Here is a 26,314-nt window from a genome sequence, read left to right on the forward strand (position 1 = left end):
CTTTGTACTCAGTAAGCATTCATTCAGGTACACGTGCATGCCTCTCTCTCTCTCTCTCTCTCTCTCTCTCTCTCTCTCTCTCTCTCTCTCTCTCTCTCTCTCTCTCTCGTGTGTGTGTGTGTGTGTGTGTGTGTGTGTGTGTGTGTGTGTGTGGTGGGGGGGCATGCATCTTCAAAGGGTCATCAGGTGCATATTCTCTGGTGTTTCACCACTCATTTGCAATTTTGTTTTGCAGTGTGTATCTGCATTCACCCCTACCCCTAACAAGTACTGCTCATTACATCTTCCATGCTACACCCAGTGTCAACAAAAAGCATCAGCTTGTTTCCCATTAAGAACAAAATGTTTCTTGAAGTTGAATTTTAAGTGCCCATTCGACAGTCCTATGATGAAATGAACTTTGTAGTAGAATCCTTTTGGGCTGCTCTTTCAAATGGGCACATAAGCGTCCTCTTTAAAAATAATTTTGTTATTTATGGGAGACAAACCAACACTTTCTGTCACCAGCAGGCATGACTTGAAATATTTGATGAAAGTATTGCAAAAACGAAATAGCAGATAACTGCCAAAATGTAAGAGAAAGTGTGCCTGACAAGTATTGTGAGGGACACCCTATATTTTGTGCCTTCATTTACTACTGCCATTCTTGTATCCTCACCTCATGGAATGTCTATTACTTAGCCTTTTATCACTATCTTACTCAGTGCTTGCACTTCCTTGGCAGAGTGTTTCCCTTTCCTTTTTGTTTCTCTCTTTATAAATTCCATTGTTTATCTCTTTGATCCCTGTATCATTCTTTTAAGGCCAAGGTATCAATAGCAAGCAACATGGATATATGTATTTGAGTTTAGCAAAATTAAATGTTGGTTAAGAGTTCTAAGAGGAAAGTATTTTTTTCAGACATAAGGAAACTGTTGTCCTAACAATGTCCTGTTAATTGGACAGACACGACTTCATTTCTTTAGATTAGTGATGTCTTGCATTTCCTCTAACAATGAATCCTGTACTGACACTGTTATGAGTATTATTTATATCAGTGTTTTGTTACTAAGATAATCACATTTTACTTGTTTCAATATGAACTGAAATATTTTCCTTTCTTTCTATTTCGCTGCAGTGTTATAGGAGAAGTTATACGCAAGCAACCGTAAGTTTCAATAAACGTGAATGCATCCCAGATAGCTAGAAACTATTTGGTTTATGTTTGTAGTGCAAGCTAATTTTAGTTTTTGTAGATTTGTGGTTTTTAGAGCATGTTACTTTGGTAGTTAAGCTTCACTATACGATACTAACACACAAGAAAGAAATTTATGGTTGATTCACTTTTAAGAAATGATATCATAGTGGTGCAATGTGCATATATATTGATTTAAGAGTATCATGATACAGATTTCCTTCACTAAAATTCCCCATTGTCTCCTCATAACTGATATATTTACTGGCACACACTCATTCTTTCTCCTTCCTCCTACTGAATCCCCCCCCCCCCCCCCCCCCTCTCCCCGTTATTTGTATATGCTCAAGATTGTCCCAGTATAATTGTGTTTAATACTTTTGGCAGTGCTTTAAACAGAACCTTACCAAGACTGCACATTAAAGAATCACATTATACTTATGAAATTTAATGAAAACTATGCTATGACTTATGAATATATCCAGAAACAAACACCATCATAGCTGTCTTGACTCTTTTAACAAGAAAACAGGAAGGAAGGAAAGGCAGAGATTCCACTATGTTGATACAGGAAAGTTAAATCACTCAGAACTTTGGTTCAGGAGAGGCACACACATACATTTTGTGTATATTAAGTGTTTTGCCTGTATTGAAGTACAGTCACCTATCTGACACTATGTAAGGCCTTTTGTAGTAACAAAGTAATACACACAACTGATCCAGGTAACACAAATATGGCTTTATTCATAAACTGCTGAACAATAATGGACTCCACACATATCAAGGCAAAAGAATCGTACAGAAGGTGCAACATAAGCAATACACTATAGGTGGCATCTAGTGGCTGGCATGTGCTGATACAGTTGGCATTTGATATATGTTCACAAGTGCTGCCTTCTTTGCAGACACTTATTTGATTACGGTGATGAATAACATGTGTAATTTGATGCAACTACTCAATAGAATTGAGGATGGGAGCCACTAATGATGATGTAACATCATGATTTACTGAGAGTAGTATATTAAGACAGAACAGAGTTAACAAACTGCTTAAAATAGTCATAACTCAATGATCACTCACTACATGTCCCTTTGAGTTGGAGACGAGAATAACTTCTTTAGATCTTGTGCATTCTCAGTTAATTATGTCTGCGCCCAAGCGTTGGCATCAGATACTGTAACTAATATTTGCAATATTGGTACATGTATTGTTTTGTTTGTGGTGGTTAATTACATTTTCTTATCTTCATTTGAGATAACAACTGTCACTGAAACATATATCTTCATTTCAGTTGCCCATTAACAGAACTGCATTCTGTTTTTGAAAACTGCTGTTTACCATTCCCAGTGTACCATTTTCCAGCCCACAGTATTATTTGAATTTGTTATCCTTCTCACAGTGGGCATACATTTGCAAATATGCCTCTGTTTCTCCCCATTTCATAATTAATTCCTGTTGTTGTGGTCTTCAGTTTGAACACTGGTTTGAGGTGTCTTGTGCCAGTGGTGGTGCAATGAGAACTGCCCGGGGAAACATTGTAGAATAAGTTTATTAATAAGTACAAAATAAAAACTCCTTCTTGGGGTAAGTTATTTACAGATTAAAATTTGGCTGGTGCTTTGAGTCCCAGCAGTGAAAGTAAATAATGATTGAGTGGTTAAAGGCCAAAATGAGTAACAAAAAGGTTCAAGTTCATGTTCACTTGGAATGTTCTGAAGTTAATAACACTCAGTACTTGGCATTAAGACCAAATTGTGAAGAAGTAAAGTTACTGCCCTAAGCTTGATAGAGATTACAAGTTAAACACTGTCTAATGATGATTCCCAGTAAGAGCTCTGATTGATGCATTTGATAGCTGATACTGGACTGTTGATCTGTGGCTGAGTGGTGGCCTAAATACTATCAGGGCACATGGATACTAATGTGAGCTGCTGGCAGCCATGTGACATGACGTAGAAAAATAGTGCCTGAAATCAAAGTACCATAGTCGTGAATGTGCGTTCTGCTGGCAGCGGATTGGGCAACTCTAGTGTTGGCTTCCAGAGACTCCATGCACAACAAAACAAATGTTATTGTTGTTGTCCAGAACATTTACCAACATGCAGGATGAGCATGGATTGGTCTTTGGCCTGCAGATGCTTGTACATGCCGCAGCAGATGATACCTGAAGTGTGGCCACCTGCAGGATGCATGTGTGTTGCAGGTTTGCAGGTTACTATCTAGTAGGAGTAGTATCCCTTCCCCCGGTGAAGAGATGGTGAAGACACCTGTGTGGAGAGTGACAATTGGGCCTCCTTCCACTCCCTCCACCCATAAATCGACAGTGGCACCACTGGGAGACTTAAGGGTAGGGAACCATCATGGCATAGCCCTGAGGATGTGGTGTCAGATATGTCCAGTGGCTGTGTTGATAGACTGGGATTCTGGACCTGTGGCAAGGCTTGTGTAGGCAGACCTGGGGTGCCTGGCAAGGGTGACAGCAGCCTAGAAGCCAGCCATCTGGAGTTAGTCAGCAAGGATATAAAACATAGTGACACACTGCATTTGGATGGTTGATAGGAGTGCCAGAGTATCATGGAGAGGATGCAGGAAAAATTGACCCTGAGGGTGGAAGTGAGTGTGAGAACACCTGAAAGATAGGAAAGCTGTGCCTGGAAGGTGTTTGCAAGTGTGGAAGCACCTGAGAAGTAGAATTATTGTGCCCAGGAGGCATGATGAGTGTGGATGCTGTGAGATGTACAATTATTGTGCACAGAGGGCATGAATGAGTGTGGAAGTACATGAGATGCAAAAATGTTGTGTCCAGAGGGGAACGATGGTTATGGGACGGACAATGATTGTGCTCAGAGGGCATAGTTGAGTGCAGGAACACCAAAGAATTAAGTATGGAAAGGATATTTGTAAAATGCTTGCATAGGTTAGGCACAGAAAAAAGGATCAGAAATTTTGTGTGTGTGTGTGTGTGTGTGTGTGTGTGTGTGTGTGTGTGTTAGGCATGGGCAGGACCAGGGGAAAGTAAACAAGTGTGATCATGGAGGTTCGCTGGTGGGAGTTACCATGAGATATATGCGTGAGGAAGCATTGGGTAGCAAGTTATGGTTGAAATATGGTATCCCGGCTGAGACACAAAGTTGAAATATGCTCACTATTTTTTATTTACTTAAATTTGTCATATTTCGTGACAGTACCTTTTCCGTTAGATGTTTACAAGGCGATATTGGTCTTGGTTTCAGTTGTCTAGTGGAAGTATGGTTCCACAATGCATCTTTGTCGGCTGCAGAAATGACCTGGTTCAATATGTTTGCCTCATTTTTGGTGCTTCAAATACCATTTCTTCGAATGCAGTTTCTTCTTAAAGTTTATATAAAAAAAAGTAACATAATTCAAAATTATTTATGACAGCGACCTGCACATTCTTCTACCATCAACACACACCAAGATATCACTGCCGACTGACTATAGTCAAAGACGACTCCAGCGTGAAAGACATTTTACACAACACACAAGCTTCCACTTGTAATCAGTCTCTTTACTATTAGTAAATGTCTCGAAGAATATCAATCAATATGCTTTCACTCTCAAAAATATAAGTAATTTAACATATAATAAGGCAAATTATAAAAAAAAATTCTGACAAAAAATATAAGAAAACATAATTTGGTATCGACAAATCCGGTAGAAAATAACACATCTCCCAGATCCATTACATGGTGCTGTGCCAGGAGGAGGAAGCTGCAGTGGTTCAGTCCAGAGGTGGTTGTCCATGAAGGTGCATTGGGGCAACAGCTGGGTACCTCCAGTGTCATGACAACTCTGTAATGGGTAGTGTGTTCTGGTGCTATGCCAGAAACAGTGCCAGTTGATAGTGGCACTGCAGTGTTGGAACTGATGAAAAACTTTTTCTAGTTTTTTGCCAGTTAACGGGAAGAAACTTCGAAACTGGAGCTGATTAAAATGTTGACACCCCCCCCCCCCTCCTCCCTACCAAAATCACGAAATGGTGGGAAGAAACCTAGAAACAATCAACAATGGTGGGACAAAGGTGGTGAAGCCATCGCCGATGGTGGGGCAAAAATGTTGAGCCCTGGAGCCAAAACAAAACACTGTCTACCGGGAGTGGATGAGACGTGAAGTTCAGAATAAAATAACTCTTCACCATATATTCGTGGGTGAAATTTGGAGGTAGCACTGGAGAAATTGGAGGCACTGGGGCCAGAAAAAAATCTTTGTCACTTACTAATATGTGACAAATCTTGGAGAGGTGGCACTGGAACCCATGAGAATGTTTACTCGTCACCAAATGCTCGGATGAAACATAGAAGCCATCACCAATAATGGGACGAAACTTGAAAATGCAGTAGTGAAGCAGAGGGAAGTGTTTATTTGTTGTCAAATGGTGATATGAAAACTCACTTTTTTTTTTAAATTCTCATCACCAAAAATTGATGTGGGATGAAAACGGAGAGAGAGGAGGGCGTCGCTGGGACCAGAAAATTCCTCATCCCCAATAAATGACGTGTTTTGCAGTCGTGGGAACACTACCTGCTTAAACAATCTAGAACAAGTTACTAATAAGTACTAAACCAAAAGCTCCTTCCCGGATTAAGTTTTTTACAGATGAAAATTGTGTCGGTCCCAACAAGGAAAACAAATAATGATTAAGTGGCCAGAGGCCAAAATGACTAAAAAAAGAGTGCAAGTCTGGGTTCACTTGGAATGTTCTGAAGTTAACAACACACTCAGTACTTTGTTTGCGTAAAACCAAAGTCTGAATAAGTAAAGTCACTGTCCTAAGCTCTGTAGAGATTAGAATCTAAACACTGCACAGTGACTGTCTGACACTCCGATTGATGGACTGTGGATGCAACCAACATTTGTCCCAGAGAACTCGAAGGAATGACTGGTTCGATAGTTGAGCCTGAACTGCTGATCTCTGTTTGAGTAGCAGCCTAAATATCATTGCGGCATACAGATACAGCACGAGCCACTGGAAGCATGTGGCACAATGCAGGAAAATAGCGCCCTCAATCACAGTACAGTGGTCATAAATGTGCATTCTGCTGGAAGTGGACTTGGCACCTCTCATGGTGGAAACATATGGGATGAGTGCAGGTTGGTGTTTGGCTTGCAGGTCCTTGTCCCTGTGGGGACAGATGATGCCTGAAGTGAGGCCACACATGGGACATGCAGCACTCATCTCTGAATAACCACTGCAACCTATATCCACTTGAATCTGCTCACTGTATTAATTTGGTGATATCCATTTACAAATGTGCTCCAGTATTAAATTTGTGATTTCTTGATGTCTCAGAACGTGTCCTGTCAACCAACCCTTTCTTTTAGTCAAGTTGTGCCACAAATTTCTTTTCTCCACAGTTCTATTCAGTACCTCTTCATTAGTTATACAATCTATCAATTTAATCTTTGGCATTCTTCTGTTGCACCAGATTTCAAAAGCTTATATTTTTTTCTTGTTTGAATTAATTATTGTTTGAATGTCATTTCTACAGAAGGCTACACTCCAAACAAGTACCTTCAGAAAAGACTTCCTAACACTTGAATTTATATTCAGTGTCAAAAAATTTCTCTTCTTCACAAATGCTTTTTTGGCTGTTGCCAGTCTACATTTTATATATTGTCTACTTGGGCGTTCATTAGTTAGTTTACTGCCCAAATAGCAAAGTTCACCTACTGCTTTTAGTGTCTCATTTCATAGTATAATTCCCTCAGCATCACCTGATTTAATTTGAGTACATTCCATTACCTTTGTTTTGGTTTTGTTGATGCTCATCTTAGATCTTCCTTTGAAGACACTGTCCATTACGTTCAACTGCTTTTCCAAGACCTATGCTGTCTGTGGCAGAATTACAGTGTCATTGGCAAACCTTTTTTTATTTTATTTTATTTACCCTGAACTTTAATTTCTTCTCTAAAATTTTCTTTGGTTTCTTTTACTACTTCCTCAATGTACTGATTGAATAACAATGGGCATAGGCTTCAACCGAGTCACATTCCCCTCTGATCTAATGCTTCCCTTTCGTGTTGTTCAACTCTTATAACTTCAATCAGGTTTTTGTGCAAGTGTTAAATAACCTTTCACTCCATTAATTTTGCCTATTCTACCTTTAGAATTTCAAAGGGTGTACTCCAGTCACCATTGTCAAAAGCTTTGATTAAATCTACAAATGATAAAAACGTAGGTTTGGCTTTCTTAAACCTATCTTCTAAGATAAACGGTCCAGTCACATTAGTGTGACCCCTACCTATGCCCGATGTCAATATGCAATAACCAGTCACAGATGGTAGCATTAGACAGAAGTGGAGGGTCGTATAAAGCATGTCGGGAGATGCGGAAAATAGTGCAGTAATTGTTGTAATGTGAAAATGAAGCAATGTATTTCACTTTATCTGATGTCTGAAAGGGTACGATTGTTGGCTTTTTAGACAAGGGTAGAATCATTTCTGAAATGGCTAAGTCTGTAAACTGTTTGCATGCCACCATGAATAAAGTGTACTGTGCATTGCAAAATAGTGCTATCCGAAACCGGTGGCAAGGCAGCAGTGGTGCACAATGGGACACAGAGGACAGGGTTGAAAGACAGATGTGTATGGGTGAACACATGTGCAACTGTTGAGCAACTGATCACCCAGACAAACCGAGAGGCTACTAACAGTGTCTCCTCAAAGACCATTCAATGAATTTTGTTGCAGTGTGCCTCTGGAACAAGCTTCTGGTTCACACACCCAAACTGACTGCTGTTCATTAGCGATGAAGGCTGGAATTTGCACACCAGTATCACAACTGGACGTCCACTTAGTGGCAACAGCTGGTCTTTTGAGATGAATCGTGTTCTGTGCTCCGTCAGACAGGTGGAAAACACGCTGCAACAATTGTCAGGAGCCTTCACGCTGGAGGAGGGACCATTATGGTCTGGGGAATATTTTCACAGCTCTCCCTGGGCGCTCTTGTCATTCTGGAATGGATCAATACAAGTATGCACTTATCCTTGGACAACATGTCCACCTGTACATGCAGTGTGCCTTTGCTCTACATGATGTCTACTAGCAGGACAATGCAATGTGTCACACAGCTCGCAGTGTACATGCATCATTTGAAGAGCACGAAGATGAATTTACCATTCTTCCCTGGCCACCAAACTCCCCGGATTTAAACCCAGTCAAGAATCTGTGTGACCACCTTGATCACCGTGGATCCTCAGCTGAGAAGTTTAGCGCAGCTGCTGATTGCACTAGAGTCGGCATTGCCCAACATCCCTACCAGTACCTTCTAGAACCTCACTGACACTCTTTCTGTGCGTCTGCAGGCTTTTACCAGGTGGTAACACTAATGTGACTGTTAAATATTGCCGTGTGTGTTCCTACATTTCTCTGGAAACCAAACTGAACTTCCCCAAGATCAGTTACTAGCAGTTTTTCCATGCGTCTGTAAATACAGGGTGATTATTATTAAAGTTAAACTTTCAGAACACTGTAGAAATTACACCACTGGTCAGAATGACGTCAAATTGCAACAGAACATTATGAGAGAAGGGGGAAAATGTATGGCATTCACCACGACTGTCCCGATGCAGGATTGCGCTCTGCTTGTAAAGCTGCATTACAATAATGATGACTGTGCCCATGTTGCTCTGCAGACATTCTGGACACTGAAGGGTTTTAAAAAATGCATCGGTCTGACGACTGCCGTGGGTCCTAAGAAAATGATTTGGAAATTCAAAAAGACGGGTTCTTTTGGTATGCAACCTGGTAGAGGGAGGAAAAAAATTGATTTGATGTCAGTGGAAGCAGTGGCCACAGCAATGCAGGAGGAGATGAGTGGTGGTGTGCAGACATGTAGTGCACGGAGAATTGCCCAAACATTGTACATACTTGTGAGCATGGTGCATAAAATCCTACGAAACATCCTGCTTTACTATCCATTCAAAATTACCAATATGCACGAGTTGCTTCCTGTTGACCTGCCAGCAAAAGAGACCTTTGCTTTAGGAATTCTTGCTCACATGGAAGTGGACTTTGATTGGCCTTGGAAGATTTTGTGGACAGATGAAGCCCACTTCCATCTGAGAGGATATGTCAATACACAGAATTTTTGAATGTGGGCAACAGAAAATCCACACGCAAATCATCTTGAAAAGGTCACTGTGTGGTGCGGGATTACAGCATCATTTATCATAGGGCCATATTTTTTCAAAGAGACAGGTGATTCCGGACCTGTTACCTGTACCGTCACTGGTAAGCTATACGAGTGCCTTCGTGCAAGCACACCATTCCAGCTCTCCAACAGCGTGGATGTGTGGATGGGATGATTTTTATGTAAGATGAGGCACTTCCACACATTGCAAATCCAGTTCAGCAGCTGCTGAAGCGCCATTTCGGAAATGCTAGAATTATCAGCTGCCATTTCCCTACAGTCTGTCTGTCTCGATCACCTAATCTTAATCTGTGTGACTTCTGGCTGTGAGTCTGTCTGAAAGATGTTGTGTTCAGTGTTCTGATTGCAAAATTAGCTGCATTGAATGCACACAATGCTCAACGCATTCTGAACTTAACCCCGGAAATACTTCGATCAGTTGTAGAACGTGCTGTTTCTTGATTTCAACTTGTTCCAGAAAACTGTGGACAGCATACTGGACATCTTTTATGCCAGTCACACAGAAATTAATAATCTGATTTGATTCTGATTGATGCTTTTTATGCGGTTTTTGGCCTCAGGACAATTAAAAACTGATGTGATCGATGCATTTTATGTCATTTTTGGCCTCAGGACAATTAAAAACCGATGTGAGTGATGCTTTTTTCATCATTTTTGGCCTCAGTACAATTAAAAATTGATTTTTCCCATCCGATGTGATATGACATTGCCGTGGTGGATGGACTTATGTAACTAACAGTATCACACCTGTGCACTCAAGCACAGTGAGTAGTACAGTTTTTTTAATGTCAAACATACACCTTAGGCATTGTTGTATGATTCATTTGTCATTTGTAGTTTACCACTATTAAATTATAATGTCTACTGTGCCATCTATTGCTACATTTTGTAACTATTTATTTTTCTTCTGCCATACATTTACCCCCTTCTGTGATAATATTCTGTTGCAATTTGATGTCATTCTGTCCAGTGGTGTTATTTCTACAGCAGTTTGAACGTTTAACTTTAATTATAATCACCCTGTATTTCATGTCAGTATTTTGCAGCCATGACCTATTAAAGTGATAGTGCGGTAACATACATACTGGTCGACACCTGCTTTCTTTGTTATTGGAATAATTGTGTTGTTCTTGAAATATGAGAGTCTTTCACTTGTCTCGTACCTTTTGCACACTATGTGGAATATTTTTGTCATGGCTGGCTCTTCAAATGATATCTGTAGTTTTAAGGAAATGTACTACTCCAGGGGCCTTATTGCCACTAAAATATTTGTGTGTTCTGTCAGTCATATCTCCCATCTCAGCTTCATCTACTTCCTTTTTGCTTTCTATAATACTGTCTTCAAGTTCATTTCCCTTGTATAGACCCTGTATATATTCTTTCCACCTTCCACTTGTTATCTTTTTTATCCTCTGCTGCCTTCACAATTTAACCTCCCAAAGCTATCCATTTGTCTCCTGTTCTATTCCTTTCCCCTGTTGAAATCAATTATTGCTTTGTGCTCTCTTTGAAACTCTCAGCAACCTTAGGTTCTTTCAACTTATCAAAGTCCCATCTCCTTAATTTCCTACCTCTTGCAATTACTTAATTTTTAATCTACAGTTCACAACGAATACATTGTCAGTGTCTGCATCTGCCCCTGGGAATGTTTTACAGTTTAAAATCTGGTTCCAAAATCTCTATTTTACCATTATATAATCAGTCCGAAACATTCCAAGGCCTCTAGGTCTCTTCCACATGTACAAACTTCATTCATGATTCTTAAACCAAGTGATTGCAAAGATTAAATTATGATCTGTACAAAATTCTACTAGGCAGCTTCCTATTTCATTCCCTTAACCAGTACATATTCTCATATTGTTTTTTCCTTTCCAGTCTCCCATCACAATTAAAAATTTTCTTTTCCATTAATCATCTAAATAATTTCTTCATTGTCTGTGGTGCTGATTGGCATACAAACTTGTACTACTTCAGTGAGTATTGGATTGGTGTCTGTCTTGGCTATGGTAATTCATTCACTGGGGTGTTCATAGTAGTTTATACTGTTCCTACTTTCGTATTCATTGTTAGACCCACTCCTGCATTACCCCTATTTAATTTTGTATTTATGAACCTGTACTCACCTGATCAGTAGTCTTGTTCTTCCTGCCACCACATGTGACTAATTCCTACTATCTTTAACTTCAACCCATCCATTTCCCTTTTTACATTTTTAAATGTACCTGCCCAATTAAGGGATCTAATTTTCCACAGTCTAACCCATAGAATACCATTTTTGTTTTCCCTAATGACAATGACCTCCTGAGTAGTCCCCACCAGGAGATCCAAATGGTGTACTATTTTATGGAATATCTTGCTCAAGAGGATACAGTCATCATTTAACCATGCCATAGAGTTATGTGCCCTCACGAATACTAACAGCTCTAGCTTTCCCTTGCTTTCGGCTGTTTGCAGTACCAGACAATGTCAGCTGACGTTACAAAGGCAGATCAGTCCATCATCCAGACCAAGTACAGGAAAGGCTGGTGCCCCTCTGCAGGAACTACACATTTGTCTGGTCTCTCCACAGATACCCCTCCATTGTGGTTGCACCTATGGTATGGCTGTCTGTGGTTCAAGGGGGAATTAATTCTTAGCTAATAGGTTTTCTCAATTCAACATGACTGTAATATTATTATCAAGAATAAACTTTGTGCTAAACTTTTATGTAATTAGTTCTTTAAATTCAACTGCAAAATCTGATTTTGCTCTTAATACATGATTTCAGATATTTATTTTTGGAAAAGTTGCCCATCACAATTGACAGGTAATTCATCTGTGCACCTCTTAAAGTTTTTCAACACATCCTACAATACGTTCTCACACTTCATATTCATTTTTTTTTTTTTTTTTTTTTTTTTTTTTTTTTTTTTTTTTTTTTTTTGCTAAGATCAGTCTGACGTGACCATTTTATTGAGTAAATTTTATTTTCATAAATTATATTTTGACATTTTACAGATTTCTTACTAAAGTGAGCAATTACCATCATAAAATTTTATGATCCTGTGGTTTATGAGATATTCTCACAGATTTTAAAGTCTCCTAACATTTATCAGTGCAATGCAGGAATGAAATAGCCTCCAACAGTTCATTATGTTGTAGCAAGTGTCACTGATTGGACTCCTATTTTCACTTGTTTGAACTGTAATTCAGTGTCTCGTTCTGGATTCTTTTCATCCAAATCTACTTTGTTCTATTAGCTTTTTAACAAACACTTCTGTTTCTTCTCTAATGAGTTATGCATCGTCTGCGACACAAAATTTATCTTTCCTTTGTTTCTCATTATAGACGTTTCAGATATCCATCATTACGTTTGATGATTTTCTTATATTGTACTAACTTTTTAGTGAGCTCCCTAGTGAATTTTCTGTGGATAATGTGTTAACTGACATGCCAAGTGTCCTTTAGGATTAATTCACTAAGTCATTCGATTACTGTAAAAGCAAAGTGAAAAATCCATATGCAACATAATAGTGACAAGAAAAACAAGTGGTTGATGTCTGTTTACATGCATTTTCTCACTGGTGCTACAAAAAGCACAAATACTGTCTTTCTACCCAGTTAGGTTTTCATGGTGTACTTGGTAGTTGACAAGGCAGACAAATGGAGCACCATTTCTTGTTCAAATAATCTCATTCTATATGATTGCTTAGATGTAAATGAAAGTCCTAGAAATAGTTGTGCATCAAATAACATTCAGAATAACAGAAGCCAATAATATATTCTGTGAACAGTGAGAGTTTTGAAATAGCTACCAAAGTTCTTGAATTTGTATAAACAAGAAAACTCAACAATTCATCCTCTACTTTGGGTGTTTGTATAATTATGTTAGGAATACTCTGATTTAGTGTCCACAGAAAACACTGTGAATCACCTCTGAAAAACTTGATAGTTAGGCAGGATATCAACCATTAGCATATCTCATTTTTAACATGCCATCTTGCAGAAGTCATATTCCTGTGACATAAAACATAAAGACTACATTTGTAAGGTACATAACTATTAGAAAATCGCTATTCACTATTTAGAAGCAATGTTCCATCAAGGTTTTAGCATCCTTAGTGTAAATATGAATAGTAGTTATCAGATTGTTCTGTTCACCAAAGGTAGGTGCCCAGTATAAAGGTAGCAGGAAGCAAACCCCCTGCCACAGACATCCATAGCTAAATGGTAGTGGCTTGCGTGCATGCTAGCTGCAGACTCTTCACAGGGCAATATGTCTAAAACAGAATCACCATACTGCTGAAACATGTCACTTCAAGGTCACTCCCCCAAGTACCCAAAAGTTGGCAATATAACTGACAAACAAGTGAGGAACGCAAGGCGCTGCATCTTCTGGACCAATTACAACACTGAATAAAAGCCAGTTCTGGCATCAATGCTATCATGTTGCCGGCTTCTGCGTGAACATTGTATGTTAGTGCGTGAACTCCTGCTGTTGTGCTGTGTTGTGTTACCGCCTTGACTACAGTTTTTGTCACCAAAACGATGTCGTTCACCAAGGTACAATCCGTTGCACCGTGGAGTGCCATTAAATAGTCAGGCTTTGGAATTGCTATGGAGGACGCATGAGTTTTATGAGCACAAAAAAGTATTTGTTTCTGTTCATTGGCATGCATCGATTCCTGTTGATAAAGTTTTAGAGTGTACTACAGAAACTCTGGGACTAAGTCAAAGAACAGTTATAAGGAAAGGGGTACTACTACAAGACTTACAAGACACTGAAGTAAACAGTGTGGAAGAAAGCCGCTGTGGGAGAAACATTGTGGTTTTAAGTACTCCAGGAAAGAAAAAAAAGCAGCCTTGTCCTGTTACAGAGATTGATTCTTTCCAATCTGATGCAATTCATCGGCATATATATGAATACTATAGAAGGAAAGTAGTTAAGTTGCTAATTTCTTTAAAAAAAAGTGAACTTTTCTCAGGGGGGGAATACGTCACTTAAGATGGTATTAAGAAGTAGGGGCTTCTGTTTTAAAAAGTCAGATGGACAAAAACTGTTACTTGAAGAAGCACATGTTGTTGCAGTTCATACTATTTTCTTAGATAAAATTGTAGGCAAGGACATACACTTGGTCATATAGTTAGATGAAACCTGAGTCAATGCTGGAGAATCAGTTGAGAAATGCTGGACAGATGATACACCAAATAGCAGCAGTCATCAGCCAACAGGAAGAGAATCCCAATTAATTGTGGCACATGCAGGATCTTCGAACAGCTTTGTGCCTAAAGGACTATTAGTTTTTCAGTTGAGAAAAACCAGTGACTATCATGAGGATATGGATCACCCATGGTTTCTACAGTGGTTTAAAAATTTGTTGCTCCAGTTTAGTGTTCTGACAGTGTTTGTGATGGACAATGCACTGTACCATTCCATGATTTTAGATAAAACTCCCACCATTAGTGACCATAAAGAAACTATGGTTCAGTGGTTACAGGCGAGAAACATTGCTGCGGACATAAGCATAACAAAGCTGTTGTTATACTCGCTCATAAAACAAAATAAGCCTGTGACCCTTAAATACATTGTAGATGAAATTGCAAGCAAACAGTGTCATTTGGTAATTAGACTACTGCCTTATCACTGCCATTTTAATCCAACTGAATTGGTTTTGGAGTGTAGTAAAGGTGTACATTAGGAGCAATAACACAACTTTTACTATAACAGAAGTGGAAAGACTGCTATGTGAAGGTCTTGCTACGATAGGCGCTACCTCGTGGAGGAAGAAAGTAGATCATGTTGCTAAACTCTTAAGAAAAGTACAGGCTATAGACGGCATTATAAATGAAAATGAACAATTAATGGCTTCTCTTGATGATGATGATGATGATGATGATGATGATGATGATGATGAAGATGACAAAGATAATGGTTTTGGCACCGATTCCGATGATAGTGAAGAACGGAATGGAATTGCTCCATTGACATCTTAAATTAGTGAGTGTAAAAGTATACAGAATTAATTCTCTCTCTCTCTCTCTCTCTCTCTCTCTCTCTCTGCAATCGGAGGCTATGCATGTTTTGACTTATTTCTTTGAGTGTGGATTGTGTGTTCTTTGGTATGCTTGGGTTTACATTGTTGTATGACGTTTTACATGCAGCTATTATGGTAACAATTGGGAATGACTTTTCATTGATATTGTCATTAACTTTGGATGTTTTTATTTCCTGGTTTCATATACTATCAAACACTTAGTCTCCATCATCATCCTCTCCATTGTTAGAAAAACGTATGTTGTTGCACTTACGTATAAACGTTGATTGTAGCTTACATTTACAAAACATACTTCAGAGTTGTGGGCTTGTGCGGTGGCAGCTATTGCAACCTCGCAATCACAGGATAGCCGACTACACATGAGCTGTCAAATGACATGTTTCACCGGCCCAGGTATAGGCAACACATTACAAGCAATAACAATCATTTATTGTAGTAAGGTACATGAACATATACAGTAATACTCCAGCCTTACAGTTATCGCTTGGTCCCATCTATTATGTGAGTTGAATTCACGAAGTCAGGGTCTAATTTTGAATATAAACACATTCCAATTATGTTCAGTTAGGACCAGATACTAAAGAAAATAATGTAATTTAGAAGAAAAAGTTGAATAAAAAGTAAAAAATACAACAAATTATATTACAGGACAGTATTATGTATTGCAACAATATTTAATCAGATTGCACGACTGCTTTCAAAGCTGAAAGCTTCATCTTCAGGTGCCACCAAATAATTATGGAAACATAAATGTGTGATGGTCAGGCTAGTCAGTCATGGGATCCCACCCATATTAAATGAATGGGAATGCTCCCATGCATTTGTTTGATGTGGATGTGACCCCCCCCCCCTCCTCCTGACTGATTGGCCCAACCTCCATACATTTATGTTTCCATAATTATTTTGTGACACCTGCAGATGAAGCTTTAGACTTCGGAAGCAGTCATGCAATAAATAAGAAATTACTGACAACTGTAGAGGGTTTGGGACTGGTGACCTCAGATGTTAAGTCCCATAGTGCTCAGAGCCATTTGAACCTTTTTTTTTTGTAGAGGGTTCTTTATTTTATTAACATTGCAACAATATAAACCCAAGTTATTGTGATGTCAGATGACACTGTTGGATTTCATGAAGCCTTCTACAAGTCAAAATTTTTTTCTTCTGCTACAAAATTTCTTCGTAGCACACTAATAAACTTTTTATTCCCCATTTTTTGCAGAAATGTGCATTTCATTGTAGTCTATTTTTCCTAAAATATGTAATCCTTTTTGAAATAAAATGAAGTCTTCTGTCAAGTTTGCAACCAACATTTGATCTTCTGATTCAAATTAGTCTAAATAATCAGATTGTTCAATGTTTTGCTAATGCTCACACATTTCTATAAAGTTCATCAATTGTCAGCTCCTGGTTATGCGAATCCAGTAGTTCTTGAACATTGTCATCCACCTTTAAATTTAATTGCTGAGAAAGATCAACTTCTTCTTCAGTCACATTATCAATTTGATTGCGATCTGGTGCTGATTCCAACTAGATTTTTGTTGGGTTGGGTTGGGTTGGGTTGTATGGGGGAAGAGACCAAACAACAAGGTCATCGGTCTCATCGGATTAGGGAAGGATGGGGAAGGAAGGTGGCCATACCCTTTCAAAGGAACCATCCCAGCATTTGCCTGGAGCGATTTAGGGAAATCATAGAAAACCTAAATCAGGATGGCCAGACATGGGATTGAATGGTCATCCTCCCGAATGCGAGTCCAGTGTGCTAACCACTGCACCACCTTGCTTGGTTGGATTTCTGTATTGAAAAGAAATGGACAGAGTTTTTCCAGATGCTATTTAAATTTTTTTGTTGTGTTTCATTCAAAGATTGTCAAATAATTCTCATGGCATCTAAAACCTCGAATTGCTACCAGTAGTCTGTAACAGAGAGATTGTTGTTTTTTCTAATAGTTTCATGTAGATGCACAAATGATTGCCTCATGTAGTAAGCTTTAAATGTTTTAATGTTCCTTGGTCCATCAGTTGAAGCAAGCTGGTTGTATTTTGCAGCAAAAATACAACTTCCACGTGTGGGCTGGAATTAGAGTAACAGGAGGATGACCTAGTATGTTGTCAGTTAATAGCATCACTTTAAATGAGATTTGTTGTAACTGGCAACAACTTTTGACTTCAGGTATGATGTGATGACCAAACCAATTCTCAGAAAGGGAAACTTTCACCCAAGCTTTGGTTCTCGACTTACAACCCAGCTTTAGAAGTATTTTTTAAAGCTCTTCGATTTTCTGAGTGATAAACTAAGAGAGGTTTTAATTGCATTTGCACCAACCATCACTCTCAATTGATCTTTGGTGACTTTAAAACCTGGAAAGATGTTCTCTTTACACATGATAAAAGCCCTTTTGGGCATCTTCTTCCAGAACAGACTAGTCTCATCTATGTTGAATATGGCTTGGGTGCTAAAGCCTAACCACAACTTCTATCATTACCGTGAGTTTCCTCAGAAAGAGCAGTGCAGTCTCTTTAGTAGTGCATGCTGCCTGACTTCTGAACTGGCTAAACTAACCTTTACTAGCTTTAAACATTTCATCTCTGGTCACCTCCCCAGCTTTTTCTCTTAGTGTTTCAAAAATCATTTTAGCTTGAGAGCATGCCTGGTTCTAATCAATAAAACAATTTTTCACTTTTACTTGACTATCACACTTGTTTTCATCTGAGTGATAATACCATAAAATTTATGGATGGTACTTGAATTCAAAGAGTGAGCATATTTCACAGCTTTGAGGATTTTTTTCTTTACCTTTTATAATCGTTCTGATTATTGATTCTGATAGATAACTTCTTTGCCAATTCATAAATTTTAATTTTTGCATCAAATTCATTGATAACATTAAGTTTACAGTACAAAGGTAATGCTTTTATTTTCTTGTTTGATTCAAATGAATCAGTTCTGCTTCATTTGGATGACATAGAATCTATCAATGGATAAATGGTTCCACACAACACACATCTGAACCTGTCATAAGCCAAACACTCTGTGGGTGGAGTAAAAGAGCTTTGAGGACAAATTGCGCAACTCCAAATCTGCGTAAAATGGGGTAGGGTAAGTCAGGGTATTACTGTACTCAGCTTTGGCTTACAGTAAAGGTATGGTGCTGCTGTAAAGTTCCACACCTAAGCTAACCTAACACTGTAGATGAAGACTAACTAAAATTCAGATTGGACTGCAGTAGAAAGTTTAAGTTCTGTTCCTCAATAAGTAAACACTTTGAATTATACCACTTTTACTTATGTTTGACACTCGGCACAAATTGTCAAATGCCTGGAACAGGTAGGTACTGCAGATAACTTGTAAGCAATTGTAGTACAGAAGTAGTACTGGAAGTGGGTGATAAGTGGTAGAGTGTCAGCATGCGGCCATGTAAGTCATGTGCTTAGCATGTGATTGTCATCCCGTGAACTATTTGGTGGATGCATAAAATAGCTCCATGTTTCAGCAGTGGGTGCACCAAATAGTTCCAGGTTTCAGCATTCTCTCCTGTGGCAGATGTAACTACATGCAGATGAATGGCCTATTTGAATGTCTTGTGCAGAAGCATAAAGTAGTTCCCAGTATGAGCACCACCTAGGTGGCAACTGACCATATTGTATGTGAGGCACCATGCTGTTACTGCCTGGTGTGAGGTGCCCTCTAAAGACAACGCTGTGTACCATGTCTGGCAGAGATACAGCATGAATTATTCTTCCTCTCCTCAACCCTCCCCCCCCCCCCCCCCCCCCCCCCCCCCCCCCGTCACCATCTTCCTTTTTCGCCTCCTCCTCCTCCTCCTCCTATTCCCCTTTCCTTATCCACCACTAACATTAGTGCTCCTCTTTTCCTTTGTTCTCTTTGAGTCAAGCAGAAAATTGTTCCTGGCTTGTGACTATTTAATCACAGAAATAAACTTGTTATGTATAGGGTGAAATCCAGATTACTTCTCATACTTGCAAAGTAAAATGGTGTCCACAAAATTATGGCAGAAAAATCATTAACTTGATACTCATACACCTGGATACAGTTTTAATTTTGTTTGCTTACATTTCTACACAATGCCCCATTCCTGGTGAAGCTGTGATTTATACTAACAGTTGCAAACCATATAAAATCTGCATGTGGACTTCCTACAGTGTTATGTTTGAGTGGTAGTCAGAACCAAATGTGATAAGTTTCTCATTCATACCCTTTAACTTTAAAATGTTATCATGGAATAATGGTGCATGGCATGTCTGCATGATACTATTCATTTTGAATTGGTGGATTTGGCATATGTCCAGCTAATTTGCATTATGGAAAAATGAGTAACAAATGTGTATTTCCAACCGTATTAATTGAAGATTGTCTCCTAATAGTCATATGCAGCCTGCTTGTGTGATTGTAGAAGTTATAACCTAGCACTGTTGGAACATTAATTCCTTGGTGTAAGAAATAAATTAAGCAAAACCATTCAAGACTTTGAAATCATTGGGACTTTCATGTGCACTTTTCATTCTTTTCCTGGCATTTCACCAGCATGAGTGGCTAGAATTTTTGAAGATTCACTGTCAATCTGTCAGCCTTCTAGAGAGTGAAGAAGGCTTTACATAGTTTAAAACTTTGTTGCAAAGCACATCACTTGAACATTTTCTAGTTTACATAATTTTTATCTTCAGTATGAGATTTCACATGCTGTATGTAAATAAAATTTGTAGCTACTATATGGGCAAACATTTTATGTTAACTATATCCTTTTTTCTTTTTTTATGAACATAGGCAGAAAGACTCTTTGTTTTTTAAATCACGTTGTTTTGTCTGACCATATCAAAATAAGATATTAATGTGCTTTTACTTTTTAGTTAAATTTAACTGAATTATTACAAACTTGGCTTTCTCATGGTTAAATATTTTAATGTTTCAGGCGTAATATGTTCAGCTCGATGCACTTCTTTCAGACATTCCTTCACATAGTACAGGTTGTACTGAGTTACTTCCTCATGTTAATATTTATGACATATAATGTATGGCTGTGCTTGGGTGTTGTCATTGGGGCAGCTCTTGGTTATTTCTTATTTGGCTGGAAGAAGTCTGTCATTGTTGATGTTACTGAACACTGTCATTAAAAACTTCCTGCCTTTGTAGTATAATATAATGGATTGCTGGAAGCAAAGTATTAAATCACTAGTTATCATGTTTCAAAGAAAAAAATTGAGATTTTATTCGTTTTTGAATGTATTCCATGCAGAGTGTCATATTTTCATAAGAAATTGTGCATTTGCAGTCAATAGTAATTTGTAATATGGAGAAAACGTGAAACACCAGGTTCAGAATTTTACTAATGACAGAAACTTAAAGTTTATTCAGTTTCTCTTCTGAAATGGTATTGTGTAACAACAAAATTTACTTAAGTGCAGTCAATGGTACTTAGTGTATTGTGAATTTTTTAGCACAGTTTTATAATAACTAAGTGTACTGAAATGTTAAAAATTACTATTTTTTATTTTTGACAATTTAATAAAGCATATTTTGTTGTTTTATTAAATAGTTTTATTACAATCCTTGTAAGAAGAAAGATCAGGTTTGAACATCCCGCCAATGAAAATGTCATTAGAGATGGAGCACCAGCTTGGATTACTGGAAGCATAAGCAATAAATTTAATTGTGTTCTTTCAAAGGACTCACCCCAGCATTTACCTAAAGTGATTTAGTGAAATCATGGAAAATCTAAACCAGAATGGATGGACAGGGATTTGAACCACTGTCATCCTGAATACAATTCTAGTATTACACCACTGTGCCACCTCACTTGGAACAACCCTTGTAGTTAGTTGTAGTGTTTTGCAAAAGAACTGAAATGAAAAGCAAATGCTCCAGCAAATAATCATTGTCAGTGGTTTTTTTAGTGTTTTATCTTTTCAATGATATTGTCTGATGATTATGGCCTTTCAATCTGTAAACAGCTTATCAAGGTAGATTTTTAAAAAAATGTAGTGTTGTTTTCTTGCAAAAGACCATGGCTTATCAGCTTGTTTCTTCCAATTGTGAGAAGAAATGATCTGTCTTCCATTATGAGCAAACCATACTTTGGGATTCTGCGTCACAAATATTACTGCAAACACTTCTGCACAAATCATTAAGATGACTCTTAGCGGTATAGGATTTTATTTACTTGTGACTGTTTGTTTCACATAACAATTTTCAATAAAATTCGACTATAGTATACTAGATTCATACCAGCACAGCATGGCTGAATCAGTGTTTGCAGCTTTCTTGTGTAGGTCATAAAATTCTATTGTTTGGTCATGGAACGGTTCTGAAGACTAGCCAGTTCACATATTAATCATTATTAATTAACTAGACCCAGTATGTATTTGTTTACTAACAATTCCACTACCAAGGAAAGATGTTAACAATATGTTAGCTAGCTGTCAGAATGCAGAAGAGAGAGGCCTCAGCAGTTACAGAAGTTGGAAAAATGTAGCAAACTTCCATAATTGTTAGGAAGCCTAAATTGGATAGTAAAGTTAAGAAGAGGGAGATTCTGCCATTAGTAGCTATGGATGAGCTGTAGGCCTACAGTTGCAGGAGATATTAAGTAGGAAGTACCAAGATACCAACATTATAAAGCCAATCACAGGGCACAGTAAGGTGACAGTACAGGTAGGGGTATTTTCTAAGGACTTTGTTAAGAGGTGCAGGTCAATGGTTCAGTGGTAAACTACCAGACTATGGATCCATAGAACACATGTTTGATCCCTCATCAGTCCTAGAATTCTGCTTATTACTTCTTACATATCTGACAATGTTTACTGATGTGAACAATGATGAATTACACCATGGTTTGGAGTCTACATTATACAGCAGAACAACCAATAACCAGGTAACAGGGTGGATATGTTAGTTCAAAGGCCAGTAGATGGCAATGGTGTACCACCTCTCATGTGCAGTTAACCACTGTGGTTTTCACCAACCTTCAAATCAATGACAGCTTTACCTGTACTTATGGAAGAGGATCAGGTAGTGATAATGGCAGAGGGAAGAGTTTTAGTCGGAAATGGGATCATAATACAGGTAATACCTAGAACAGGATTTCTGCTCAGACTCAAACCATTAATTTTCATCTTGTACAGCTGTTCGAGCTTCACCATCATCATCACCCCCATCATGACATAGCTGTAAGGTAAGTTAATATGGGACTTGAGAGAGCTAAGATAACTACTGACAAGGCACCAGTTTTCATGGTGCTGGTTTGGAGTATCCACAGATAAGGCTACACTACACATAACCTGCATCTAAATGAGATTGGAAAGGGGTAGACAATTAAATTTTTAGGCTAAATTTTGTTGATAGCTTGTAGACGGGCTATAACTTTTCTAGTTTGAAGTCAGTCTAGCAGTATCCCAGCTTGAGAAAGGCTCCCTTCTTGACAGAAATTAGTTCAGTTAATAGGTGATGCAGATCAGAAGTCTAACTAAGCTTCTTTCATCAAAAGATAGTAGAAATTGGAGGTAAAGATAAAGAATGGCTTATAGATCTTGATTGCAACATATTTTTAATTCAGAGCATCATTTATGTAGAGAAGAAATACTAAAACTTCCATTTTGAAGGTTATATCTTACCTGATTTCTATTTGGGGAGTTATTTGCAGACAGGGGTGACAATTTATACCAAATGTTATGATTCACTAAAAAGTATTGACATAACAAAACATTTTACACAACAAATGTTTGACTTTGTGCAGGAGTGCTAGAAATTTCAAGGAAAAACAATTTAATTATAGTTGGCTACAGTGTCAAGTCTTGACACTGTGCTAACATCAGTCCTTGTTTCCAGAGAAAAAAAATATAAATGGATGTACTAAAGTCTTACAACCGGATACTGGTAGTGTTCTTTCAAAACACACTACAGTGAAACGTCGTCATTATCATAAATGTCTTACTAGATCATTCTCTACTAGAGGCACACACTGTGAGAAAAATTAGTAATTTCTTATGAGATCATTATGCACAATTAGACATATTAAGTAATTAATGCAGAGAAATATCCAGTGGTATTATACAAAAGAGACAGTGGCCCATTTGCCGTGAAGATGTTTAGAGGTAATGTGGAAGTGCACACTTATCAAATAGTCTACAATACAGACAACCTGAATGAAAGATACAATAAATTTCTACAAATCATTACCAGTTTCTTTGGTAGCTCTTTCCATTAAAAACTGAAAGGAGAAAATCAGCACCAGTAAGCAGCCATCTGGATAACGAAAGGCATTAGAATATTATGTAGGAGGAAACGGGACCTTATCAAATTTTGAATGGCAGCCACAACCAGTTACACAATTTTAGTACAGTCGATACTGCAAAGCACTCAATGACGTCTACAGATAGACTAAAATAATTTATTGCAACAAGAAAATAGCTAGCTCTCAGAACAAAACTAAAACTGAGTGGTCAGTTGTGAATGAAGTCTCAGGCCACAATGTGAATGTTCAGCGTCTTGTGTGGAACAATGAAACTATAATTAATTCACCTGAAATGAAATGTGAATAATATTTAATAATGTCTTCCAGTCAATAGTTGGGAAATTAATGTAGTTTATTGGTTTAGGCAAGTATGCAGACCTTTTAAGAAACTGGTGTCCCAAGACAACTGTGTCATATGCAGCACAAAAAACAAGCAAGCAGGTTCAAAACGGTTTAAATGGCTCTGAGTGCTATGGGACTTAACTGCTGAGGTCATCAGTCCCCTAGAACTTAGAACTACTTAAACCTAACTAACCTAAGGACATCACACACATCCATGCCAGAGGCAGGATTCGAACCTACGACTGTAGCGGTCACGCGGTTCCAGACTGCAGTGCCTAGAACCGCTCGGCCACTCCGGCCAGCAAATAAGCAGGAAATATACTCAATTATTTAATCACTGATGAGTAATCACTCATATGGATATCATGAAATATCAAGTAAGTTTGTGAATACCAGTGCACCATACATTAGTGTTGTTTTCAAGCACATGTACATTGTGTCTGTAACATACAGTCAGTTTCTAGGTGGATTAAAACGTTCAGTAGTGAATCCTGTTTAGGGAAAAGGAGACAAGGATATTGTAGATAGTTACAGATCAGTGTCCTTACTATTTTGAAGATTTGCAGGAAGGCATTGTACAATAGAGTAGTAATACACCTCAGTACATATAATTTGTTATCAAACATAGGGGTCTGAATTTGTGAAGGGAGCATAAACTTAAAACACAATTTATTCTTTTATGAAAGTAAATGATAAGTTGAAAACAGTATTTATAGTTTTGATTTAACAAAATGAATCAATTGGCAGATCATGCTCTACTTTTGCACAAGTTACAGCACTTTGGAATTAGTAGCAAAAGTTCATGTCATCTAGCAAGTAAGAAACAAGTTTGTTCTCCACTGTCATTAAACACAGAACATCTTGAATACATATGTGTTGTTCTAAAGTGGATGATGCCACAGGATTCTGTTCTAGGTCCACTACTTTTCTTAATATGATCTGACACTACAAATGATAGACGATTTCAAACTACTTCTTTTTGAAGAAGACACAAGTATCATTGTGAATGATGTAAAAAAGGTGTATGGAGGACAGATTTTTAATCAGCTGCAACAAAGCATATTGCGTATAGTTTCTGATGCAGAACTCTTATAAAAGCAAAATGTTGTTATTAAAGGATTATCAAATAATCAGTGATACTGAATATTTTAAATGCTTAGTGCTGGAATAAGACAAAAAAATTTTGTAGACTTGCATGATTCAGTATCTTCTGCATAAATGGAATGTTTTCTATATTCACTACAAGAATAATTTCCGGTCACACATATTGAAATATGAGATCTTGTTTACTGACACTGTGTTATTTCCTACAGTATCATATTTGGGGAAACTCTGTGCATTTACAAAGAACATTCTTATCCTGATTCATTGAAAGTTTGTGAATTTTGCATAGGCCATTGTGAAAGCATCTAACTCTGCCGTCCCTAAAAAGTTACTCCCTTCTGTGGTTAGTGGTTAATAATACACTGGTGTGAAAAACTTATGGGCAAAAGTAACTTTCAGATGATACGTCACACCCATGTAGCATAGCTCAATGAAACTTGGACTATATATAGAAAGAAGTGTTACAGTATAGTACAGAAGGTAACTGAAAGAAATACACGATGAGATGAAATAAATGACACTTTCATTCAAAGACCATAATTACATTGAAGTCTCCTGTTTATGATGGCTTCTGGATATTACAAAAGGTGGGAAATCATTCTTAATAGGTTGTGTGATCACCACAGGTGGCACTGCATGTTCTGAAGTGTGCTCTCATGCTGGCCACAAGTTTGGCAAGGAGCTCTTGTAGGAATTCCATTCCTTCACTAGCATGGTTGACAACTGCTGGGTGGTCATTGTATGTGTATATGATGCATTGCGTCTCTCCAACACATTCCATGTGTGTGTGATGGGATTTAAGTTGGGGGAAAGGGCTGGCCAGTCTATTTGGCAAATATCTTCTTGTTCCAAGAGCTCCTCCACTTGCGTTGTCCAATGTAACTGCACATTTTCATCCATAAAAGTTGATTCAGGACTGAATGCACCCCTGAAAACACACACATGGGTGTCACAATAAAACTGACTGGCAGGTGTAACTTTTTCAAAGATTTTGAGGTCAGTATACCCATCTGACATTATGCCTCCGAACACCCTAACACCTGGACCATTAAATTTATCATGTTAAATAATGTTCCTGGGTGCATTGTGTGTTCCCACCTCTCACCATATGAGGCTTCATCCAGAATCACAATTAAGAGTGAATCTGCTCTCATTTGAGAAGAGCATGTGACCTTCCTCATTGTTGGTTTAGTCCCTGTGCTCTAGGTACTATTGCAAATGGTGTTGCTGACATGCAGG

General features: G+C 38.1%; 1 protein-coding gene across 2 annotated transcripts in view; it reads left to right on the plus strand.

Annotated features, from left to right (window-relative positions):
• The window catches only part of LOC124555378 (high affinity copper uptake protein 1-like), a 164,157-nt gene extending 143,230 nt beyond the window's left edge, over nucleotides 1-20,927 (plus strand). The window contains exons 5-6 of one of the 2 annotated variants that reach the window (XM_047129270.1): nucleotides 1,118-1,147; nucleotides 20,312-20,927. In XM_047129270.1, the coding sequence (XP_046985226.1) occupies nucleotides 1,118-1,147; nucleotides 20,312-20,513 (232 nt within the window). In that variant the 3' untranslated portion in view covers nucleotides 20,514-20,927. The remainder of the gene's footprint in view (nucleotides 1-1,117; nucleotides 1,148-20,311) is intronic. The other variant, XM_047129271.1, reaches the window with a different exon arrangement.
• Nucleotides 20,928-26,314: the final 5,387 nt, after the last annotated feature.

This window comes from Schistocerca americana, chromosome X, assembly GCF_021461395.2.
Source record: "Schistocerca americana isolate TAMUIC-IGC-003095 chromosome X, iqSchAmer2.1, whole genome shotgun sequence".
Taxonomy (NCBI): Eukaryota; Metazoa; Arthropoda; class Insecta; order Orthoptera; family Acrididae; genus Schistocerca; species Schistocerca americana.